Below are 24,384 nucleotides of genomic sequence, written 5' to 3'. Positions count from 1 at the left end.
CAGGGTATCATAGTCACTGGGGCAATACCGGGCAGCTGACTCATGGCATCTGAGGATTCTCCTCACTCGCTCCCTCTCACCGGAGATGGGGGGCCCACAGACATTGGCTGGTTGTACTTGGATTCTGGGTATCCAGAACTCTGATCCACATACCCGTTTGGCAAGTGCTCCATCCACTGAGTCATTCCCTAGCTGTCAGCTTCTCATCTCACCTGGAAGGATGTTTGTGTTGGTTTGTGTGGCGCAGTCTCTGGCATGGGTGGCTTGTAAGGCAAAAGGAAGAAAGCCTTGGTGTTTGCTGATTCCTGAATTGTTCCCGGTGCTCAGTGGGTGGTGATTCCACTGAAGGAATTTGTGTGTGAATGGACAAAGCAGAATGCAGCCCTTGTTTGTATTTCTCATGTAGTCAGTTACTTTCTTCTAGGCGTGGGGATTTCCTTTGAGAATTAGCTTTTCTGTGAAGAATCTGCCCCTGGCTTCTTTGTTCCCAGAATTGTACAGCACTGTTAGATCTTTTGGGAGCTTGACCACTTGATAAGTAAAACCATACTATATTTTTACATAATTATGTTTCTGCATTCATGTGTCTGTGTTAGTTGTTTGAAATTTCACTTCTTTAGAAGTGATGAATATTATACACTGCTTTTACCCCTAAGTTGTTTTCCACTTTTTATCCCCCCCCCCCCCCCTTTTTTTTCCTAAACGCTAAGTCTTCATTATCCTTCACCACAGTTTGGGGACATTGTATTCTCCCAAATCCTATGACAACTGAAGATGAACATAAAAAAAAAATCTGTAATACCTCATTTCTAATATTTTTTGTGCTTAAATATTTTTGTTCTTTTTCCATTTGGCTTAGTATAGGTCTTGTGTTCATCTCTTTGTTCTTATAAAAAAAATGTAGTTAGAACACTGTAGATTTCCCTTTCTCCATGGCTACATTGTTAAATTCTTCCCACCCTGCAGCCTCAAATGGTCTTAATAGATGCCACAAACACAAATGAGAAACTCGAGTGAACATTCCTTGGGAGCCTTCATAGTGCGGTCTGTTTAACCTCACACCCAGTTAAATAACATTTGCATTTCAACGTGATTAGGACTTAGTGTGTCAGTAAAGAGAACCATTGGTTTAGGATGTCATCGCTACAGTATTTCGTAAATTTATAAAGATACATTTTAAAATTATCTTTTGCCACAGAGCTTGTACATTCTTTTGTGTCTCTGGTAAGGGAGTAGCGGATTCTAGGCAGGAGGAGACTGTTATCTGTAGTTCTGTCCTTTGTGGTTTCTTTGTTAGTTTTCCATTTCTGGATAAAAGTGTGAAAACTTGATGACGCCTTAAGTTTAAGAGATGAAAAAGTAGCTGGAGTCAGTGAATATGTAGTGTCAAATAACACAAAATCCTAAAGCTTTGATCTAGAAAGCCCACTCTAATTCTTCCAAAAGGTGAAGGACATGTGTGAGCTGAAAGCCTCACCTTGTCAGATGGTCTGGTTTCAAATCGCCCCAGGTACCCCGGCCTCTGTGCTCAGCTGTACGGCGATGTCTGCTAAGACACGACACTATCTGGGACGCTCTTACACACAGGACCTGGCAGCTCGTTTTTTAGCCTTGTAATTATTATGTGGAATCTGAATGGATGCATTTCAGTGCTTACATTTGTAACATGAAATTTTTAGGCCTTTAATATGACCATTGGAAACGTAAGAGGATACTGGTACTAAGAGCTTTATCTTGAAGGGATTTGTTGGAAGTTTGAGTTGGTGGTTTTAGTTGACTTGTGCTTCTTTTTTCAAAGTAGAACTTAAAATGTCACTTCTTTTATTGTTTTATTTTACTAGTATAAAATTAGTAAAAGAGGTAGCAGGTATGATACATTTGAAGGCAAAACGAGTTCTGTGCCATTTTGATTGTCTTTGTTTTTCCTTCTAGATCTTTTGGAGAAATCTCGTGTTGTTAAGCAGCCCAGAGGTGAAAGAAACTTCCACGTGTTCTATCAGCTGCTCTCCGGAGCCTCTGAGGAGCTGCTCCGTAAGTCCCAGTTGCTGTTTGCTTCTGCCGCACCCCAGCATTTCTTTCGTATTTCTCTGTCTCACCAGGGACCAAGTCATATCCCTCAGACGTGTTGGCGGAGCCTTACTCTCAAACTTAAAATCTAAACAGAAGACTATATAGCACTCAAGTGAAGAAAATTGGCAATGTGTAGTAAAAGTCTATGGCCATATGCAAATTTTCTGAGTGAGGGTTTAAAAACCCTGGGGAATGGGATGGACAAGATGGCTCGGTGGGTAAAGGCAATTGAATTATTCAATAGCTGTTGGCTACGTCATTGAACAGTTCAAACAAGAAGGACTTTGGAAAGTCAGCCACACGCAGGGAGACACACTCTATCTTACCTCTGTACTTAGGGAGAGCAGGAAGGCTGGTTTGGCTCAGGGTTCGAGGATTGCGGGGGTGAGGCTGGACGCAGCAGGGTTTGCGCTTGTGTAGCAGTGACTGTGTGACGGCTCACGCTGGTTTTCATGAGGTGCCACCCACATGTGCAGTGTGTCCCCTCTCTGTGAAACTCTCTCGCCACGTCCAGAGGTGTCTTAGGTGATCTAAATTCAGTCGACAGTGAAAAGTAATCCTTATCACCATGCTCTCTGGTAATCAACCAGTGCACGCTTAAACACGCTGAATTACCCACTGGGCATGTGTTAGGAAAAGTGTGAGAAGGAAAAGCAGGGAAGACTTCTGATATCTAGACTTGCAATCTGCTGAGCTGATGAGTGCCTGGGAGTGTCAGTAGCAGTCCTTCAGAGAGTCACAAAATGACCAGAGTCTGCACCCTGTCTTTCTGCCTTTTGGGATATAGCATAGTAATTCATATGAGCCCAAAGCCAGTTTATAAGAAGGGCATTTCCACTCCCTGTGTGTAGCCACCCTACATTACAATATTGCCCTGTAATGATAAATGTGCAATAGTTGCAAAAGTGGGTTCAGGAGAACACTGTTGTTGATCTTTGTGCATCAGTTCCTGATGTTGATTTGATGCGTAATAAAAAGGTCATTTTATCTGAAAAGTGGAACATGAAGGGCTGGAGAGATGGCTCAGAGGTTAAGAGCACTGGCTGCTTTTCCAGAGGGCCTGAGTTCAATTCCCAGCAACCACATGGTGGCTCACAACCATCCATAATGAGATCTGGTGCCCTCTTCTGGCCTGCAGACACACATGCAGACAGGACACTGTATAATAAATAAATAAATCTTAAAAAGAAAAATGAAATTGGGAAGAGGAGTGCATTTGTTGAAATAACTTATCAATTTGTATGCATGGCTCAATAGACAAGCTTAAGCTCGAGCGGGATTTCAGCAGATACAACTATCTGAGTCTGGACTCGGCCAAAGTGAACGGTGTGGATGATGCCGCCAACTTCAGAACTGTCAGGGTAAGAAACGCCTTCATTACACTTCAGAATGGTAACCCCGTACTGTTTAGCCAGACCGCTTGCAATTCAGTTTTCTTCATGCTAGAATTCACGCTCCCCCAGGTTACACACTTCCAGGAATCCCTTATGTTTCTGTTAACTCAGCTTTACACTATACACAAGGTTGTGGAGGCCCTGTTTGCTGGAGCATGCTGTTTGACCATTTGTAAAAACGCGCCTTCTGCCTGTTGTTCTGGGACTTGGCTCTCGGTGTGTGTTGAAATCCCAAGTATTTTTATAACCGAAGTTAATTTCCAAATATGAAAACTGCCCTTGGGTCCTGTTAAGTCGAGAGTGTTTTTAGGCAGAAAACCCTGCTTTTTAAGCAGATTTAGAAAATGATGTACACATCAGAGGGATCCGAGTCCCTCGTTCATTAGCACAGAAGCCCACTTTTACATAATTCTCTGTCTTTATGTGGCATGCACTTTCAAAATGACTCCCATTAGGACATTATGGTAACTGGGGTTTCCTTCCAAATGAGACAGCTGGGGCTGTGGGGAGGAGCGGGGGACATCGTGTTACAGATGAATCAAGATTGGCACCCATTAATTGTTGAGGCTGACTGAAGAGGATGTGGGGTCCTTTTCTTGTTCTTGCTACCCGTGTGTGCATTTGAAATTTCCATAACAAAAAGATACATTACTCTCGCTGTTCTGTAAGCTTCTCTCTGTGTGTGTGTGTGTATGTGTGTGTGTGTCTGTGTGTGTGTGTGTGTGTGTGTGAGAGAGAGAGAGAGAGAGAGAGAGAGAGAGAGAGAGAGAGAGAGAGAGAGAGAGAGAGAGAATATAATGCCAACTGTTCTCGGGAAGAAGGCATCTACGTGTCATGGTGCCATTGTGTAGAACTGTGTAAACACCCGCATATGGAAGCAATAGTCCGGGCATGATTTTGTTTAAGACTTGAATCCAAGGCCAGCTCTGTAACCACTTTGTCTGGCACATAGTTGGCCCTCCATGCGCATTTGTGAATGAAAGAGTGAGTGTCCCTTGCACCCTCCAGGGCACTTCACCTTTGTAAGGGGTGTTTTTCTCATCTGTGAAATAAGCAAGGCTGTTTTCTGTTGCTGGAGGATGTAGAAACATCTTGTTTGGTTTTGTTTCTAGAAGCCCAGTGTGAAAAAAAATGACATCTATGGAAGCCAGCTGGTTGATTTGAAAGTGGGGGAGGGGAGCTGAGGCTTAGCTCCCAGCCTCCTCTTGTGTACACAACTCTGCCATTAAGTGTGCCTGGTGCCTGGAAGACTCTTAAGTACAGTTTGGAGCCACTGAGCAAGATAATTGTTTGTGTTTTAAAATTCTTTTTTACCCCAGAAATAGATCTGTAGTAGTATTCATTTGACTTCATTGTGGGTTAAAACAAGCAAGCAGCAGCCACCACAGCAGGTACAGACTCGAAAGCAAGCAGGTGCTTCTCTCCCCTAGAACGCCATGCAGATCGTGGGCTTTATGGATCATGAAACCGAGGCTGTCCTGGAGGTAGTGGCCGCTGTGCTGAAACTGGGGAACATCGAGTTCAAGCCCGAATCACGAATGAATGGTCTGGATGAAAGCAAAATCAAAGATAAAAATGGTGAGTCCGCAGAGGGGCAGCTTGGCTTAGGGAAATTTCTTTGAACTTCTGCCCAGTTTCTGAGCAAACCTTGAACTTCTCATCGGGTTGAAAAAACTTACTAGGGAAACTAAACCGAAATGCCATTGCAGTGATGTTTCCTTCTAATTTGTACATGTTTACATACTGAGTGTGATGTAGAAAGAGCAGCCGAGGACTTGATGGTGATCAGCAGTACCTCATGGATTGTGCCTGTCTCCCTCTGCTCCCCAACAGAGCTAAAAGAAATCTGTGAATTGACCAGCATTGACCAGTTGGTTCTAGAAAGAGCGTTTAGTTTCCGAACAGTTGAAGCGAAGCAGGAGAAAGTTTCGACCACACTGAATGTGGCTCAGGTGGGTCTCTTAAATGGTCATGCTTTTGTGAAATGTCATTTTGCAGACAGTTACCTCATGGGTCATGCTACACTCCACATATTGTTCTAGGCATTGGGAACACTAAGGAAAATTAAACAGATAAAGAGTTCCTGTCCTCAGTGAGCTGAAAATTAAGGTCAGGAAGTATTGGATAATAGTCAGTAGACACAGTAAATAATCTATCAAGCAACAGTTGCTAAGACAGTGACACGGAGAAAAGTGTAGAACAGACTAAGGAAGATTGATGCCCACAGGGGCAGGAAGGAAGGTGCTTCAGGCTGACAGTGAGCTGGGTATGATCCGCCTCTTGTTCCAAAGGGTCCTTCTGGCGGAGTGTACAGAGCAGATCCTAAGGGAAACAGAAAAGAAGGACGTTAGAAGGGTGCTCCCAACCTAAGGCCAGATGCTTGCACGTGGCCTTTGTGGACCTGCTTTCAAAGCCGAGGCTACAGAATTGCTGGTGGTTTAATGCATGGGGTGAGAGGAGCGAAGGGTGATGTAGGAGAAGAGAGTGGGAAGGCAGGAGGAGCCCAGATGGTCAATCCTGACTCTCCTTCTTCCATATTGTACCCCCGCTGTGCCACTGAAGTCTTCGTAAGACACAGCCGCGAGTTGCTCCCGCAGAGGCGGGTACAGTGTGAGCACACTCGGGTGTCTTGAGTTGCTCCTGCAGAGATGCGGTGTGCACGGCGTGAGCACACTCGGGTGGCATCTGGAGTCCCTAGTGCTGTGAACTGTTTGCTCTGTGAGTTTGATGTTTTTCCATCAGTCAGCTGATCTGGGCTGGAATGAAGTGACTAGTTCTGGGCTCCTCACTCGGGTCTGCTTCCTTTATCCTCTTTGCCACCAGCCACCGTAGGACCGCAGGGTGGAGCTCATCCAGCCTCCTGTTCCTTTCTTGCTACCCCTCTACTTTGTTTGTATTTCTGTGGCTATGGAAAGGCTTTGCCGCATGGAGATTTGGATTGTAGCAGCCCTTCCCTCACTGGAACCCGTGCACTCGCCTGTAAATGATTGCTTCTGCCTTTAAATCTCCGAGTCACCTGAGTCCTCAGTCAGTGAGCAGCTGACTCCATTGAGAAGATGTGAAAGCAAGCGTAGCCCGAGCCCCAGCTGACCCTTATTGGAGAAACTGAGACTCAGAAGAGCTTGTGGAGAGGTGGGATTTAGATGAGAAAGAATGGACAAAAGGAAACACAGGTTTGGAGCCCGTGTGAGGATCACGGCCAGCCAGCCTTGGCTCCAACTTTACTCAGAATTCAAGCATGGCTGGGAAGGTCAAGCTGGACCTGAAGAATGTGTGCAGTGGGGTCTCGGACACTCATCATAGTTACCTATGTGGCTTGTTTATTGCCTTTGTCTCATTCATTCATTCATTCATTCATTCATTCATTCGGCTACACCTCCCAAGAAGGGAGTTCTGTGGTCTGGCATGGGACTAAAGACTTTGGGGTTCTGATGTAAGCCAAGGCTCACTGCCCCAGGGTCACATTTGAGCTACCAGATTTGGACATTTTCAACAGCCAGAGGAATTGTTCTATGAAGGCCATGAAAAAGCCTGTGTTTCAGAGGCCGTGGAGACGTGTAGGTTTGGGACCTGTTTTTTATGGTGTTTTCCTCTTGCTTTTTATTCATCCTCTACAGAAACCAGACCAAGGTGCTCTTATTGGTAAGGTTGTGTGAGTTACCTATATTTTTTAAACCTTTTTCATAAAAGGTTTTGTTTGAGCCCTTCTTGATTTTGGCAGTTCATTGGGGGGAGGGGTGGGAGGGGGCACGACCCAGCTGCTTTTCAGCGTCGGTGGTGGGGTCTGGTAGGTTTTCCTTAGAGGTAGACCATTTTGTTAGCTTTTCCTCATAGCTTCACCCTTAGGTTCCGGTAACATCCTCATGGCACTCCTGCCACATCTTCTCCAAAGCATGTAGATCTTCCTGCAGACATGAAGACTAAGGTAATGGGAATGAGACAGTCTGTGGTCTGTCTTTCCTCAGCCTTCAGGGCTGTCTGTAAGCTGACCCCGACGTATGTGACCTAGTCAGTTGTGTCAGAGTTTATGTTTACTTGGTGTCTTTCCTCTTCCTTGCCCATAATCTGTGTGTCACTGCTTAGTCCTGATGCCCATCCATGGGGTTCATGTGATTGTACTCTAGCCCAAGAGATTTCCCCGATTAAATGGGCTCCTAAACCCCCCCATTTCCTGACCTCTTCCTTCCCAGTGCTCTGGCTCTTACCTTCCCTCTGAGTGAGGTCTCTCTCTGTGTTAATGTGGTCCCCGGCTCCCCACACCTGTGTCTCACCTTGCTTAGTTAGCACTCCCCAGGCCATCTCAGAAGGATTCTTGAGGAACCTACCCCACCAGGGGTTTTCCTCCATGAGCGTCAGGCGGCCGGCGGCAGAAGCATGCCATTTTCACAGTGTGCTTAGAGTCTAAGGTGGTGAATCATCCCCCGTGGTGCTTCCCCCCATTTCCATACCACAGTAGTGATCCTTCAGTGGGAACCAGTGTTCCTGCCCCCTCCGCTTCCTAGGTCACTAGAGTAGAGAGCACCGTGGCTTGATTCAGTTCCGGAAGTCTGGGGCATCTGAACAGCGCGGATGGCAGGCCACGGTGCCACGTACAGCTTCAGAAGCAGATTTTGTTTGAACACTGGATAGTTTGGCCTTTATTTTAATTGCATTTAAAATGTAGAGTTTGTGTGGCTTTGACATAGACTCCATCCTCAGTCCCTTACAGACTCCACCCCCCCGTTCGTTTCCTCTAAAAGCCTTTGAATTTGCGACTTCTGAAATAGAGCTTTTGTTTGAAAGCTGCAAAGAAGGGAGATCTGGCTGTGAGTTTGCCTTAACTCTAGAACAGAGCTCTGGACTGTGTTGTCACCTAGTTCTTTGCCTTAAGAACTATAAAGCAGCACTCTGGGACGCATTGTCACCCGGTTCTGTTGCACATCCCAAGCATGCTTTGTTAGGGTCAGAGGCTGGGCAGTTGGGTGACTTTAAGAAGGGTTATTTGCAGGTGGGTTATTTAGAGATGACACAAGAGGAAAAAGGGAAAGGATTAAGAAACGACAGTTAATGGACACTACTTGTAGAAATGCATACCTCAGACGCCCTGATGCAACTGTGTACAGACTCCTCACACTTCCAGGGCACTTGAGTCACCTGTTTTAGGAGAGTGAAAACCCACAGAAGGGTGTTAGACAAGGGAGGTGGGCATCTAAATTCTCGTTTGGCTGTTTTAGTGACTTGGATTTCTACTGTGGAATCTCACCAGGGCAACCCTTTCTTTTCCCCTCCCCTTTCCATCCCTTCCTCCCCTCCTCTCCCTCTCCCTTCCCTTTGTTCCCCTTCTTTTCCCTCCCCTTCCCTTTCCTCCTTCCTCCTTCCCTCCTTCTCTTCCTCCTCCTTTCTTCTCTTTTCCTTCCTTCTTCCCCTTCTCATTCCTTCTCCCTGAGCTCCTTCCCTCTTTCTCTCCAATTTCTAGCAGATTTTCAAGGTACATTCCCTCCTCCTGAGTTCCATGCTCTCTGGGACACATGGCAAAGGGTTTAGCATTAACTGGAAAGTGTCTAGTGGAGTGAGGGAGGTACTCTCTTCATACCAGGGAAGAAGTCAGTGTGAATATTGCTACACTTGGTCAAGGAAAAAAAAGTAAAACAAATGTTCCACAGCCTTACAAGGCGTGCTCTTTATAAAGTGAGAGTGTACTGATTGACTTTATCAATAATGCTTGAACTTTATTGATACGAGGTGGAGAGGGAAAGAGTGTGTGCCAGAGAATAGAGTTTAAGAGGGATGGCCGCCTTGCTTCTCGTCCCCATGTGGGCCCTGGGGATTAATGCAGGCTATTGGGCCTGGTGACATAAGGCTTTCTCACCTGAGCCGGCACACTGGCCCTAGTTTTTAGGAATTTTATATTCCATAGGTGTTTATAAAGTGCCCCTCTCTTCTTTTGATCTTTTGATTAAATATTCTCCATAATATTCTATTAATTATACTTCCTTTCTTTCTTTTTTTTTTTTTTGTTTGTTTTTTGAGATGGGAGTTTCTCTGTGTCCAGCCTTGGCTGTCCTGGAACTCAAACTCAGAGATCCACCTGCCTCTTCCTCTCAAGTGCTGGGATTAAAGGCATGCACCACCACTACCCAGCCTATCTTTCCTCTTTTTATAGCTTCAATTAAAGAATTGGGTTTGTAACTGAAAAGGGGAGGGGGCTATTGATTGCTGTATTCTGAGCTATTTTGTTTCCTGTCCTGTGTGTATGTAGCGGGGTGGTGGTTACTGTATTAAGGCTACAACTTATTCCATTTCTTCCACACAACATAGTGTTTACTCACTTAATTCCATAGTGTTCTTCTATAATAATGGTGAGATGCATCTCTCTTGTGAGTGTTTATTTCCCTATTCTTGGTATGCACTCCTGATTTTTCTTCTGTAACACTGGGAAAAACTGCTGTAATATTTGGAATTGATATCCTGGGATGCAAAAGTGTAGGCTGGTTGATAAGTTTGCTTGATTCTCTTAAAGTTTGACCACTCATGCAGTGTATAATAAAAATTGCCCCAAAGAGAAATTTGAAATAAGTAGCCTAAATATTTTTAAATTATTTTTATTGTTTTACAGAAAGTAGGCATTGTGGCAATTGTTAGTGTTAAATTGTTCCCTTTTTTTCTTAATAGGCTTATTATGCGCGTGATGCCCTGGCCAAAAACCTCTATAGCAGGCTGTTTTCATGGCTGGTAAATCGCATCAACGAAAGCATTAAGGTACTGACTCTCTAAGACACCGTTTGTAATAAATGAAGGGTATTCACAGTATAAACAGTAAGTTAAAGAAGCTTAGTTCCGTAATCAAAGAATGGCTCCTTAAGACGGTCCCGTCTTGCACAAGGCGGCATTTGCCAGGGTTTTGTTTCTCTTGTTTTGCTGTGCGCTCTGGGTTTCACTGGTGACCAGACTAGTCTGATGGCCTTCTCAGAGCAGCCAGAGGCTTTCTTAGTAGCTGCATGCACTTCTTTGAAAAGAGGGAGAGAGAGCTGGGATTGACATGTGAAACAAGCTTGTTTCTAATTTAAAATTTAAAAAAAAAATTAATAATAAAAAAAGAAAAGAGAAAAGCTGGCTTTTTCTTTTGGGTACTAATAGTTCTTCATTAAAATGAGGATATTGGCCAAGGTGACTAAAAGCTTTGCTTGTCAGTCAGTGATGTCTGTTTAGCAATGAAACACTGCTGGGACCTTCGGTGGCTGCGTCATTATTGCTAAGTTTCTGAAGGATTCCACGCCAGAGCTCTTACCTAAGTTTTAACAGAACAACTGAATTATTGTTCCAGTTCAAAACAAATGTGTAAGTCTGTGCTTTCTGGTCTTGTATTATGTCTGCATTGACTTACTGACGCGAAAACTCTTTTTAAAGGCACAGACCAAAGTGAGAAAGAAGGTCATGGGCGTGCTGGACATTTATGGCTTTGAGATATTTGAGGTAAGATTTTCTTTTAATCACTACTGCCGTTACTAAAGTACAACAGTTAGAAATGCAGTCACGTTGTATGGGCAATTAACTATGTTTTAATCATATATAACTATGTAACTAACTATAGTTTGAATCTACAAGTAAGCTGTTTAAGTAAAGCCACAGGTGAGTGTGTGTGTGTGTGTGTGTGTGTGTGTGTGTGTGTGTGTGTGTGTGTGTGAGTGTACATGCATGAACGAATACATATGGTATGTGTGTGTAAATGCAGAGACACCATTTGGAGACTTTTTGGTTTTTCGAGGCAGGGTTTCTCTGTGGCTTTGGAGGCTGTCCTGGAATTAGCTCTTGTAGACAAGGCTGGTCTCGAACTCACAGAGATTCACCTGCCTCTGCCTCCCGAGTGCTGGGATTAAAGGTGTGCGCCACCAATGCCCGGCCCATTTGGAGACTTTATCAAAGTCAGTTTTGAATTTTAACTCATTGGTATGTCTACCATGTTACTTGGGCACTGATGCCCGTGGCTATCCAGCCATTTGTAGGTCATTTGAAAAATGAAGCCCAAAGACGCAGGAATGGGGAAGCCAGATGCTTCCATGGCCTAAATAGTGCTGAGTCTCAGGTCAGATTTTCGATGAGATGCCTACTTCAGTCTGCTCCAGGCCACGCCCCGCTGGGATCTTACCGAAGTAAACACTGCAGCAGAAGAATGTGCTTGCTTGTCCCAAATCACACGGTTAAACATTGTACTTTTATATATAGTTTCCTGCATTTGACTTTTACCAGCAGTTTGGAGTAGTGTTCTAGTTTGGTTTAAGGAAATGGGTTTATTCACCTATCTCCTTCCTTAATTCTCACCCACAGAAATGATTTGTGAGCACTAACCAGGCCCTGCCTAGAATGACCTCCCAAAGAATGTACACACTCCAAAAAAATAAGACTGTAGGATCACAGGAAAGGTGAAGATGCATTCTTGGGCACTAACCAGACAGTCCTCGGGGACTCTGATAACAGCTCTGTCTATTGTGGTACATTCTCCCCAATCGTACTTAGTCCCTAATGGTTGTTTGTTAAGAACTTACCAAGGGCTAGATAAACACGTTGTCAGATTTAATCTTCTGAACACCTTCATGAAAGTAGCTGCTATTCCCATTTCACAGATGAGAAAGGCCCTGAAGGTCAGGTAACTAAATAGCAGAGATAGGTTGAAGTCCCTGGCTTCCTGATAGTGTCTTCATTGCTCTTCTTTCTTACTAGTGTTAAGACCAAGGTCAGCTCCTTACTTTCCCCCCCAAACTCATGGGCTTCCCAATATTTGGAAATGTGGGAAAACCCAGATGTTGTTAACAAGCCTCCAGTTCTCCGTTCTCCTGATCTTACTATCATTCCCAGTTTCTGGACATTCTGGGGATCCTTCCTAGGTGGAGGTGTGTGTGCTGGCCCCCCCCCCTTTTCTGGAATGCCAGCTGTTAGCACAGTTCTTGTTGGCTGTTTGCCTCTTAGGGTAAATCTACAAAGGAAGCTGCCGGTCTCTTAGAAAGAGAAGAACTCGGGGTTTGTGCTTTGGGAGAATTTTTGTATATATTCATAAATTGCTGTACTTAAATTAATTTCGATTAGTGCCATCTCAGATTACTGTCACTAAATAGGCAGGTGTCAAAGGCGTTCTTTACCATTGTCAGGGAGAAAGGTCTCTTACCTGGTATATCCTTGATCTAAATTTAAATAGTTTCATGAATTGGCTGAGTGCTAAACCTAGATTTTAATAGGAAATTAAAAGTGTTTTTACATTAATTTTGCCAGAGAACAATTTATTGCTCATAAGCTAGTAGATAGGCTCTTAGTGCCGTGCCACACACAGCGTTTCGTGGCAATCCTCCAGCCTCTGCTTCCCGTAGTAGGATTACCACACCCAATTAAAACTATTTTGACAGGATAATGGGGTTATATTGAGACGTACAGTTGTCCTGTAGGATGTTAAGATGTAACTAACTAGCTTTAGAGAACAGGTCCTAATGAGTATATTTAAGACAGTTGTTGTTTATTTATTGTCTACCTGATGTGAACCATGTCCTAGAGGCAAACAAGGCAGAGATTTCCCTGTCTGCTTAAATTTACAATCTGGCTTAAGGTCTTGAAGGTCTTTTGCTGCTGAAGATAGACACACCCTATTACAAAGTTAGGAAACCAGATTGGACTCCTTTTTTAGAGTACGCTTTTGCACCTAATCCTTAAACTTGGTCCTGGATGAAGTATCTTCCAGCAATCCCTTATTTCATGTTTTTTTCCATACCTTCCCGCTGGACTTGCCTTCTGACCGCAAGTCAGAGCATCACGTTTCCAACACTGCTCAGCTCAAGCCTCCCATTATGAAGATGTGCACACTGTGTTTGTAAACGCTCTTCTTCTGGGGGATGCTCTCCTTCAGTGCATTTCCGTGGAAGCACCTGGGAGTGCTCAGGAATTCCCGAGTCCAGACTGTACTAGCAATGGTATCAGAATCGCCAGCCAAGACCTGGCAGTAGTGTTTCCACAGCTCCCTGGAAGCCCCACTGGTAGGCCAGGTTGAGCCTAAATGACCTATAGACACAATCGTCACTCCTGGAGCTAATACTGTCAGTGCACTCTTGAAACAAACGTTTCTGCCATGAGCAAGTCCAGTAAGTTATATCCACAGTAAGTTGTCGAATGGCCACTGTCTTCGTTTCTTTCCCTGTTGCTGTGATGAAATATTCTGGCAAAAGCAACTAAAGAGAACAGGTTTATTTGGATTACAGTTCAAGGTTATAACCCATCACTGTAATAAAATCAAGGCACTGGGAATCGAAGCAGCTGGACATGCACAGTCGAGAGGAGAGAGCAGTGCATGCTGGTGCTTAGATCTCTCTCCCTCTCCCCCTCTGTATAGCTTCGGAGCCTTTCCTGGAACTCACTATGTAGACCAGGCTGGCCTAGAACTCACAGAGATCTGCCTGTCTTTGCCTGCCAAGTGCTGGGGTTAAAGGTGTCTGACACCTTTATCTTAAACAGTTTGGAATTCCCTGCCTAGGGAATGAGATCACCCACAGTGGACAGCCCCTCCCACCTTAATTACCATAATCATGCTACCCTGCCTAGAAAATGGCACTACACACAGTGGCTAGGCCCTCCTACCTTGATTACCATGATCATGGTATCTTCCACAGACATGCCCACAGGACAACCTAATGTAAACAAGCCCTTATTGAATGTCCCTTTCCATGTGAGTCTACTTCATGAAACTGATGCTTTTAAAATTAAACATAATTAACTAAAAAAAAAACAAAAACAAATTCTGTTATGGTCAAGAGGACAATGATATGTACAATTTTTAAAATAAGGCCTTTATATAAAAGATCCCTTTACTTATTAACCATAGGGTAGATGAATGCATTTAAACAACAGGCTGGCAAGATGGCTCAGCTACTTGCTGCCAAGAACTTGTGACCTAGGTTTTATCCCTGGCTGGCCTGGAACTGGCTCTGTAGACAAGGCTGGCCTTAATCTACAGTGTTCTATCTGCATCTATCTCCCAGTTGTTAGGGTTATAGGTGTGTTCCACTGTGCCGGTTTGCTTTGTTTTCTGTTTCCCATTCTTAGTTCCTCGAGAGAAGTAAGGTTTGTGCCTTGTAATTAATGGTTCTCTCCATTTTCCTGTCTAACCCTTCTCAGTTTAATATCCAGCCATCTTGTTTTTAATAATTTGTTTTATTTTATAAACATTCATTTGGAGGCATTTAGAATGAGAATTTGGCTGGATAATTTTAGATGCTTTTATCTAATTTTTATTCAAAATCACAAAAGTTCTCTTTTTTTCCCTTTCAATAAATTATTCGTGTATCTATCCCAGATAGCAGCTTTCTTGGATTCTCAGCAATATTATAACAGATGGAAATGTCAGTACTGACCACAGAAAGCCCAGCTAATTAGGAATTTATGAGTACCACAAGCTGTAGTAGGAGGAGTCGGGTTGAACAGGGTATTCAGAACCCAGATCCGTGCAAATGAGTGCTTTTATATTTTCCACACAGGTAAAAATTACAGAATATAAATAGAACTCTGCCTTGGTCCTTCTGTCAAAACTTGACCACAGGAAGTAGCGTTCTGCTTTTAGAGCACTGTGGGTCTCACTTTGAAAGGAGACAGTAAGATCCAGAATGTCTCCTCAATTGTCCAGTTCTGCCCAGTGACTCCCCTGTCGGTTGCCATGGGAGCGCTTTTCAGCTGAGCTGGTGGAAGCCTTTAATCTCTTTGGTTCCTCTCTAAATGGAGGGGAAAATGGGAGCAGTAAGCCTTGGGATGATGACACATGGATTTGCCCGCAAAGTTTGCCTTGCTGGCTGCATGTGATCTGGTGTCAGTTGGGAAAACAGACTAAGGGAACATGGAAATAAAGCTGAGTTACAATTCCCAGAGGAAAACATTGTAGCTCTACACCATGGTAGAATGGGAAACCCACTTTTCCAAAAGGAAGAAGATGTGTCCACAGTTAAGTTTGGACATTGTTTTAACTGAGAGTCTGGTCTTTGATTTCTGAGACATTTTTTGTAATTTGTTCATTAAGGAATAAGTGGGCTGACCAGGGAGGAGGGGGTGAATATGATCAAAATGCCTTGTACACAATTCTCAAAGAAGTAAAAAGAGGGGGCACAGGCAGGGGGGAGATAAGTGCTGTTACTTTAAAAAATTATATTGCATTCAAAAGTAAGTTGAGCAATGTGAAATTTTCCTTAGGGCTTATCTGATAGGAAGTTATTAAAGCTGGCAGTTAGTTTACTGGGAAATGTATTAAACATTAACATTCACTAGAACGTGGAGGCAGCCCTGGCTGGTAATTTCACATCCTGTGCAGGTGTAATGCTCGCATCCAGGCAGAGGGCTAACTGATCTAATTGTACATCTCCTTCCTCAATAATGAACCATGTGGAGTAAAAACACAACGGGTCACGTGTAACAATGACTCCAGCTGAAGCAGGCTGACACGTGCTCAGGTGTTGGGCAGCTTGGTGAGCGTGTCTTGTGGTTTTGTTTTCCAATCAATTCTGGATGTGGTCAGCACCTTCTGCTCCAGTGTCTCACTGTGCCGGAGAACCTTTAATTGAGAAAGGAGATGTTAAAAAATGAAAATGGTGACTGGATTATTTGTGAATATGGCGGGTTTTTTAAAGTTCCACCACATTAGTTTTTAAAAATTACAGCTTAGTTAAAAATCTTTAAGGAACTGAAAATAACTTTGGATTTTCTTAAAGTTTATCATATTTGATATCTACCTAGAAAAAGAAGTTATGTATTTAAAGGGAAATTTGTTACTCAGTTTTGTAAATATTTAGAGAGGTGATTAGCTGATGTTAAATTTTTTCTCATACATTTTGAGGAATCTTTTTCTGATGTTTACTTTAAAAATTAGTTATTGCTTTGGAGCCTGTTTATTGGTTGCTTTAAAAAATGATTGTGGCTAAGTGCATTACCCTCTTCTGCCCAAATGGTGTTATACTTGGGGGCTGCCGGAGGTTTTCTAGCAAAGATGTCATCACTGGGATGCATTTAGAACAATGCTGTCTCCATCCCAGAATCTCTACAATACACGAATGCTGCGGCTGTATCTATAAACAAGCCATGTTGGTTGTTATGCCTTTATTGTATATAAATAGTAAACCCCATCTAATATGTTACATCCAAATGTCAAATGTTTGGCCTCAGATGGGAGGGCAGACCTGTAAAAAACATTGACAGTGTATAGTGTATAATTGGTGGCACTTTTTGCTTGAGCAAATCATAGTCTTTGTGTTCCAGCTGCCTGGTTTCCAGAACATAATGTTCACCTGCAAATTATACCATCTCCCATCCTTAACACATGGGGTATGGAGTATTTATAGAATACAAGTTTCTAAAAACACGTAGTTGCCTTTAGAAGATATCCTCCGCTGCCTCTGTTTCGAGGGAGAATGTAAATAAGCAATATCTCTGGACCCATCTCTCAGAATCATGCCTGTGAAGCAGTCATAGTTGGTACTTGGAAACAGAAAGTAGGCCTGACACCTGCTGGGAGCATGATCATTGCGACTCAGAGTCTAGAAGATTTTTTAAGAAGCCCTAGAGTTTAAAAGCATTAGTTTGGTCTACCCCTATAAACACAGTGTATACTTTCTGTCCCCCTGTGTGGTTGGTGCACATTGTGAAGTAGCAGGAACCCTGGCACCATCCCGTTCCTTGTGTCCTCACAGCTGTCTGTCCAGGGCAGAGGATGCTCTGAGCGTCGCTGCAGGGGATCATCCAATAAAAACCTGAATTGTACTTGTTTGAATACACTCCTGAATGTTTAAAGTTCATCCCTCAGATTTTATGAAGAAATGTGGGTAAAGTGGTAAAGAAAATGAGGGAGGAAGTTAAGTCATATAGGCAGCTCCTTCCCTGGAGACTTGATTCATGAGATGGGCATGTGGGGCGCTGGCCACTCGCAGTTCATGCCAGTGAAAGAGCATCTGAACACATGTCTGTTGGAGACATTCAGAGTCTATGGCGACTTCTAGACTTGCTTTGGACATTTTATAAAGGGGATGGAAACCCACATTTGAAAACCTTACATTAATTTCACCTGTACAAACGTAGAAATGTGTTAGAATGGTACATGTTAGAATTATTTTGTTACCAGGCTCCCCTCCCCCCTTCCTCTTCCCTTTGTTCCTTCCCTGTGGGCTTTTACTTAAAAATTTCCAAGTTAGTTTTAATTATGTCCAGGAAGTTCTTCCCATATTTGAATAATGTCAACAACTTAAACTTACACCACAAGATGTGTGTGTACATTATTAGCCTTCAGTTTGGGCGGTAATTTTTGCCCTGGCCATGATGTGTTTTGAAGTATGTAGAATACAATTGCAGTAGATGCTGATTTCAGTGGGGGGGTGGTAAATTAATTTCTGCATTGATGGGTGGTTATTCTAGCTTGTTTGGGAGAGTTCAGCTTTTGTTCTTAGACCATCTCTAGGTGGACACTGTCTCCGTGCCATCTTAAGTGACTGAAGGAGTTCAGCATGATCCCACACAGCGCACAGAAGCGGATCATGGACGGGAGGTCCTTCTGGACCTTGAAAGGTCTCATCACTCTTGTGTGATTTTCCAAATGCCTTTGTCCCTGATTCTGGGTAGATGTAGACCTTGGGTGTACGTGTATATTTTCTTTACCCTGAAGTTACACTGAATTAATCATCCCTCCTGGACTCTCAAGCCCTAGGGCGACTGGCAAGTTTTATGAGTTATCAGTATTTCATTGTGAAGAGCCCTCCCTTAGCAGACACACAGTTGGAATACAACATGCAAGTTTAGAGACTGTCCTTCAGGTTGTCGTCTTCATCTAAAGTTTTCTACCACGTAGACTTACAGCCTGTGGTGCAGGTGCCATTTAGAGCAGTGAGTAACTGAGAAAGAGCTTACTTTGAAAAGTCTATTGCTAATTAAGAACTGACTGCATTTTGTGTCTGTCCCCCTGCACCAGAATGCAGTAAGTATAAACTGTTTGCGGTGCCAGTCTGTTGCATGCGCCTGTGCTAATAGCTTCTCTGGTTTGTGTGAGTTTCCTAGCGAAGGGTTGCTGACTAATTGTGTGGATATGAAGTAGAGAACTAATGCAGGAAATTGTAAAGATTGATGGCAAATATAATTTAGTTTGAGCCTAATCTGCAAGCTGTGTTGTGATCGTGAAGCTTTGCCGCTGCTTCTGACCTGTTTGTGTGTATTTCATAGTCTTGTTTGGAAGTGTACATAGCATCTAGTGTATCCAAGGACACCAGTCGTATACCCTCCCCCCATCAGTGGACACTTGAAACTTAGCATCATTGTGTTGAAATTGCTTCATCAGCACAGATTCACAAACAGGAGACTTACTCTCTATGTTTGTTTTCTAATCTGAGCGATCTGCTTGTATTAGGTACTCAAGTATTGTATTTTATCTGTGATCATAGCATTATATAAGGACATACTTTACCAAACCACAGAAACCTGATGTTTTTCGTATATGAAACGACTTCGTGCTGGTTGAAATCTGAGAAGACGCCTGATAGCTGTAAAGGACTGACTTTAGCTTCTAATCAAAATTGCTAACTCTGAGGTTTTGAAGAATTCGTGTGAAAAGGCACCTGGGGTTGTCATTTGCATCTAAAACTACATTTGTTGAAGTACTGAAAATACGTGCTTGCTTCTTTAGTGAAAACCTTTAGGACTCTGGAAAACATTGATGCTTCTCTGAATCTAGCGTTAGTGAGACCAGTCAGCGATAGTGTAAACCTGTGTGCCATTTGTGGTTTGTAGTTAGAAGTCTCCTATCACTGCATAGCTGGTGGTGACAAATCAAATACCAGACAAGGATACAGTCAGGTGCTTTGTCATGAGTTCAGGTCTGCCCAAGGGAAGACCAAAGTCAATTTAAAGATCAGCTTTCAGGAACCTCGGTGACTTTTTGCTTTTGTCATTTGTGAAGAGATGTGAAGGCAAGTCTCTACTTACCCACAAGAAGTGATGAGTCTCAGTGGTGTAGAGTCAACGTTACCAGAGGTAGAGTTGTTGTGTCCCTTTGCCAGTATGCAATCTTGGCAAGGATGGGAGGTAGAAGTGAAGAAAACTAGCTTTGACACCACGTCTGTGTTATTCGGGAAGGTTCTAAGTGAAACAAGCTTTGACATACATCCATGTCACTCGGGAAGGTTCTAAGTGAAACAAGCTTTGACACCACATCTGTGTCACTTGGGAAGGTTCTAAGTGAAACACATATTCCTGCAGCAGATAACATTTGTACCTTTGGTGTGTTCATTGAGCTCTGTGGATTATTCAAAAATGATTTTATCATGGAGCGTTCATCAGAGAATTTATAAGAGATGATTAATATGAGGCAGAACTTCTGAAGCAGAAGCACAGAGCACCATAGAACATGATGTGGCCTTCTGAGAAGAGAGAGATTGTCTCTGGCTTAGGCTGGTTTTGATGCTTTGATTTCCATGGACTTCTATTCAGTAGGGGTACTCTCTGTGTATTCCCTGGTGCCGTATGTGTTGGATATTTATGAGGTACATTATGACATGAATCACAGTGAGTGAGCGAGATGATATGGTTAGCCCTCCCCTTAAGTAATGTGCAATCGGAAACATTTGTGAAACTAGTCGATACATGTACACGTGTGCACACACTCACATAACAGGGTGTTGAGTCTTGGAGGGAACAGGTGAGGTAGAAGGACCTGAGAATGAACGATTGGGAAGTTGTTGACTCCCAAGTTGGGAAGTTGGGAAGTTATGGATCTCACTGTGTCTTTACTGAACTTGGAGGGAAATTTGAACCACGTGTAGGGTACTTCTCTACCAACTCAAAATTCCCATCTTTAAGTACCATGGCATCTGTGCATAGTTCATTTGTTCAGTGACTCATGAGCCATTCCTCAAGTGCTTGCAAGGGACATCTGTCCTAGGAACTTGTGTGGGGCCTCAGTCGAGTCCAAAGGGTGGTGTGTGGCATTTCATATGGAGTGAAGTGTTGAGTGTCTTTGTAGGGAGAGCCGGTGAAATGGTTACATGTGTATTTCCTTTTTTCCACATAGGACAACAGCTTTGAGCAATTTATTATTAACTATTGTAATGAAAAGCTTCAACAAATCTTCATTGAACTTACTCTGAAAGAAGAGCAAGAGGAATACATACGGGAGGTAAAGTTGAAATCGTCTGAAAGATTGCTCCATCATAAGCAAAAGTCTGTATCTACAAATGACCTGAGAGTCAGCTCTAAGTTTCCGTCTGTTGTGTCTTCACATTCTGTTTGTTATGGCAGCTGTGCTGACTGGAACTTTCTTCGGTACTGTACCACTAGTGTGCAGAACAGTACCTGGCACATAGTAGGTGGTCATTAAATAGTAGTTAATGGCCTTCAGTCTCATCGGATTCCAGTGTAATTGCGTAAAATAGCGTGTTAAGAAAATGGAGATGAATGAGTAAGTGCTGTGATAGATCTATACAGTGGACTACCCTCCAACATGAAAAGGAAGGAGTCATTGAATCACACACATAATGAGCCATATGCACTATGCTAAATGCAAGAGACCAGATCCCATCTATCTTAAAGTGTCAAGAGTGTATATGGATTGCCTGTAAAAAAAACCTTCATCAATGGTTGTGATGAAGTAATTCGGGGACTGACTGTGTTTATGGTTATAGATTATGAATAAACTGACACTAAGAACTATATACTCCCCCCCCAAAAAATCAGCATCACCACAGGTAGACTGAGAATTTTTTGAGATTTTGCTCAATCTTAAAAAGCATTGGTTTTCCAGGCTGGACCGATAGCCTCCAAAACAATACAGAGAAACCCTGTCTCGTAAAAACCAAAAAAAAAAAGAAAAGAAAAGAAAAGAAAAAAGCATTGGTTTTAAAAATTTATAATAAATAAGATAACATGTGTTGTCTGGTCACTACATTCAGATGTTATTTAAGGATTATCTCATTTACTGTAATTTGAAAATAACCAGAAATAATTGTTTGTAAAGCCCTTTCATCTTTAAGTCTGAAACAGGAGCTTGATTTTCACTCTCATTTTTTTAAGGTAAAAATTCTCCTTAAGTGATTATTTTCTTGTCCGTATTTTTGTTTTTGATTTGCCATAATATTTTAGGAATACTATTACCTCGCTTCCTTGTTTTTTAAGCAGTTAAGTTGCATCTATTTACTATGGCTGTGAGCGAGCTGTGGTGCATGCAGAGGCCAGAGTACACCTTGCGAGAGTTGTCTCCTACAATGTGGGTTCCAGGGACTGCTCGGGCTGAGCCGTCTTAACATACTACTATATTCCTTTTTAGAGACAGAATTAACAGCCTAAATGAGCTTCAGACTCAAGATAGTCCTGTCTCAGCTTCCTAAGTGCTAGGATTACAAGCATGGCATACCACACCTAGCAGAAAGATCAATTGATGATAGATAGATAGACAGACAGACAGATAGAGATAAATGATAGATCAATTATAGGTAGGTAGATTGATATCGATAGATAAATGATATCTAGGCAGATAGATGATAGGTAGGTAATGATAGAGCTATGTTTTCCATGAGCTCATATTCATTTGTGTGTGTTCACATACGTATTTCTAAACAATATCTTTCTGTGTAGCCCAAGATGTCCACAAACATGTATCCATCTGCCTTAATCTTCAGGACTGGGGTACAAGCATGCCCCTCCATACACTCCTGCCTGCCTGTATTTTTCTAATGGGTTTTCTAATCCCCAGTGATTTAGTAAAACAACCCATTAAGCCAACTTTTTAAGACTTCTTTGTTTTCAAATGACCATTTTACTTAGAAAAGTTTTGTTCTTCTCTGACACTTTTGGTAACGTAAAATCCTAAAAGCAAGATTCGTTCTTGTCCAGTCTCCTCATCATACACAGAATGCTGGGACATTGATGTGTACATTACCTAGAACACTTCTAAGAGAATTTAGGCAGATTCCTCACTTGTGTGGAATTATATTTCTACTCCTAAGAAGAAAGTTAAATGTCTATGCCTAGAGACGGAGGTTAGGCAGACAGAGAATGATTGCAGTTGACCTCATAGGGTTGGGTCTGGAGCTCGTGTTGGAGGCTATGCTGTCTCTTATGGGGGATATACTTGGTCTTCTCTGAGCTGTCTTTACACTTGAAATAGTTAACTGACTTAGTACTCAGCATTGATTCTAAAATTATTTTTTCCTTGTGATGACAAATAAAAACCCTAGGCCTTAGGTTGCTGGGATCAAGTTCTGCCTAATTTCCTTATAAACATCATAAATATACACAGAGCAATATTGACCCAAGGGCCTGTTGAGTAAATATTTGGCTTAGAGCCCATGGAGTGCATGGGAAACCGCCACAGATGGGAGAGTGGAATGGGAAGCGGTCTTGGAGCAGGTCAAGGGCGATTGCTTCTGTGGGTTTGTCAATGGCAGTCTGCTGTGTTGAGGAAGTTCTGGGAACCGGGAGATGACACTCACAGCTCTGCTTCTATAAAGGGAGAAATTCAGAGGGAAAGTGAACTGTGGGCGAGTCGGGGTAGCAGTCCATGTGCAGATGGCAGTTCAGCATTGTCACGTGGATTTGGTTTGCTTTGTTTTTAGGACATAGAATGGACTCACATTGATTACTTCAACAACGCTATCATTTGTGACCTAATAGAAAACGTGAGTACATACACATTCAAGGAATTTTTAGCAGTGCAATTCACCACATACAAACGATCTCACTGTGTTTTACACTTTCCTTTGTGGACCGGGAGCTGGTTTGCTGTGAAGACGTTGTGATGATCCTAAGTACTAATGCTTGGCTCTTGAGTGTATGCATGGACAGCTTTTGTCACCGTACACAGCCGGGATCCCTGGTCCTGTTGTGTCACAGCCCTTTTACACCTTTAGGTGATAGGGCCTCGCATTTCCCAGCATTTGTTTGTGTACTGATAGCTGGTGGCCAAGAACTCTGGGATTTTTCAGAAGACTCAAGTTTATACGACTGTGAAAAGGATTAAAGTGGGAGAAATTGCTGGACAGTTTTTAGAAAGCTGTATGATTCTAAGGTTTTTGTTCTTAGGCAGTATTGTTTAGTTCATTGTAGTAAGTAGTTGTAGGAACTGCTTTTGTGTGTGGAAACAGGAAACACCTTTGTTTACCTTAGGGTTGCTAGTCCTTCTGACCTTGATATAGTAATTTGAGACAATGTGTAAACTTACTTCTCCTGCCAACTTTTTACCTGTCTGGAGACACGTGCTGTTTTTCCAGAATATTTCTGAGTGTTCAGCAAACAGTTTTCTACTTGTTTCAAGTAAGCCCTTGTAGAAATCATGTGATTAGCCAGTGTTTGCCCATCAATATGCAAAATACTCTTGAAAACTTCCTCTTTGACGTAGTTGTACGTAGAAAACAATATTCCAAAGCACCACTCCTCCCTGATCAAAAATAAGCTCAGTTTTGAAAGTTCTGCCAGTGTTAGGAAGGGAGCATTGACAGTCTACACAAAGAATTCAGAGTTCTCGCCTGAAATCCAGAAATTGTAGATTTCCTGAAAACTGTTCCCCAGAGACTCTGCTGTGGGAAGTGTAACTTTCCTGATGAGTGTTTTTCTCCTAAACGGCAGACACTTAATTATTTCTCTTAAAAGAGGGAAATGTCATGCACTTAAATACACTGGCCTATCACACAAAGTCCCTTGTATGTGTGATTGAAGAAACTTGTGTTCGCGGAAGAGCCCTGGGGTTCAAAGGAAGTGTTTCCTTCCACCATCACTGAACAACAATGTCTATTCTGGGGATGTTGTGAACATACTTGCGAGCCATTCTTCCCTTGGGTTTTGTGTGGAATGAATAAACGGTGGTCAGAGGATATCAGAGCCTTGTGAGGATAGGGCCTTTGCCTTGGTGGAAGTAGGTGGGGTTAAGGGTCAGTGGCTTGGATTGTTTCTGGAATTG

General features: G+C 42.8%; 1 protein-coding gene across 6 annotated transcripts in view; it reads left to right on the top strand.

Annotated features, from left to right (window-relative positions):
* Myo1b (myosin IB) overlaps positions 1-24,384 on the top strand; it is a 162,752-nt gene that overhangs the window by 106,595 nt on the left and 31,773 nt on the right. For 3 of the 6 annotated variants that reach the window (XM_040753657.1, XM_040753661.1, XM_040753659.1), the window contains exons 8-16: positions 1,933-2,031; positions 3,328-3,431; positions 4,895-5,042; positions 5,298-5,416; positions 10,116-10,202; positions 10,851-10,916; positions 18,415-18,420; positions 20,506-20,610; positions 23,045-23,107. In XM_040753657.1, the coding sequence (XP_040609591.1) occupies positions 1,933-2,031; positions 3,328-3,431; positions 4,895-5,042; positions 5,298-5,416; positions 10,116-10,202; positions 10,851-10,916; positions 18,415-18,420; positions 20,506-20,610; positions 23,045-23,107 (797 nt within the window). The remainder of the gene's footprint in view (positions 1-1,932; positions 2,032-3,327; positions 3,432-4,894; positions 5,043-5,297; positions 5,417-10,115; positions 10,203-10,850; positions 10,917-18,414; positions 18,421-20,505; positions 20,611-23,044; positions 23,108-24,384) is intronic. The other 3 variants (XM_040753662.1, XM_040753660.1, XM_040753658.1) reach the window with 1 other exon arrangement.

The sequence above is a fragment of the Mesocricetus auratus genome, unplaced genomic scaffold (genome assembly GCF_017639785.1).
Source record: "Mesocricetus auratus isolate SY011 unplaced genomic scaffold, BCM_Maur_2.0 Super-Scaffold_100010, whole genome shotgun sequence".
Taxonomy (NCBI): Eukaryota; Metazoa; Chordata; class Mammalia; order Rodentia; family Cricetidae; genus Mesocricetus; species Mesocricetus auratus.
Note: the sequence above shows the minus strand (reverse complement) of the source record. Positions and strands in the feature narration are given on the sequence as shown.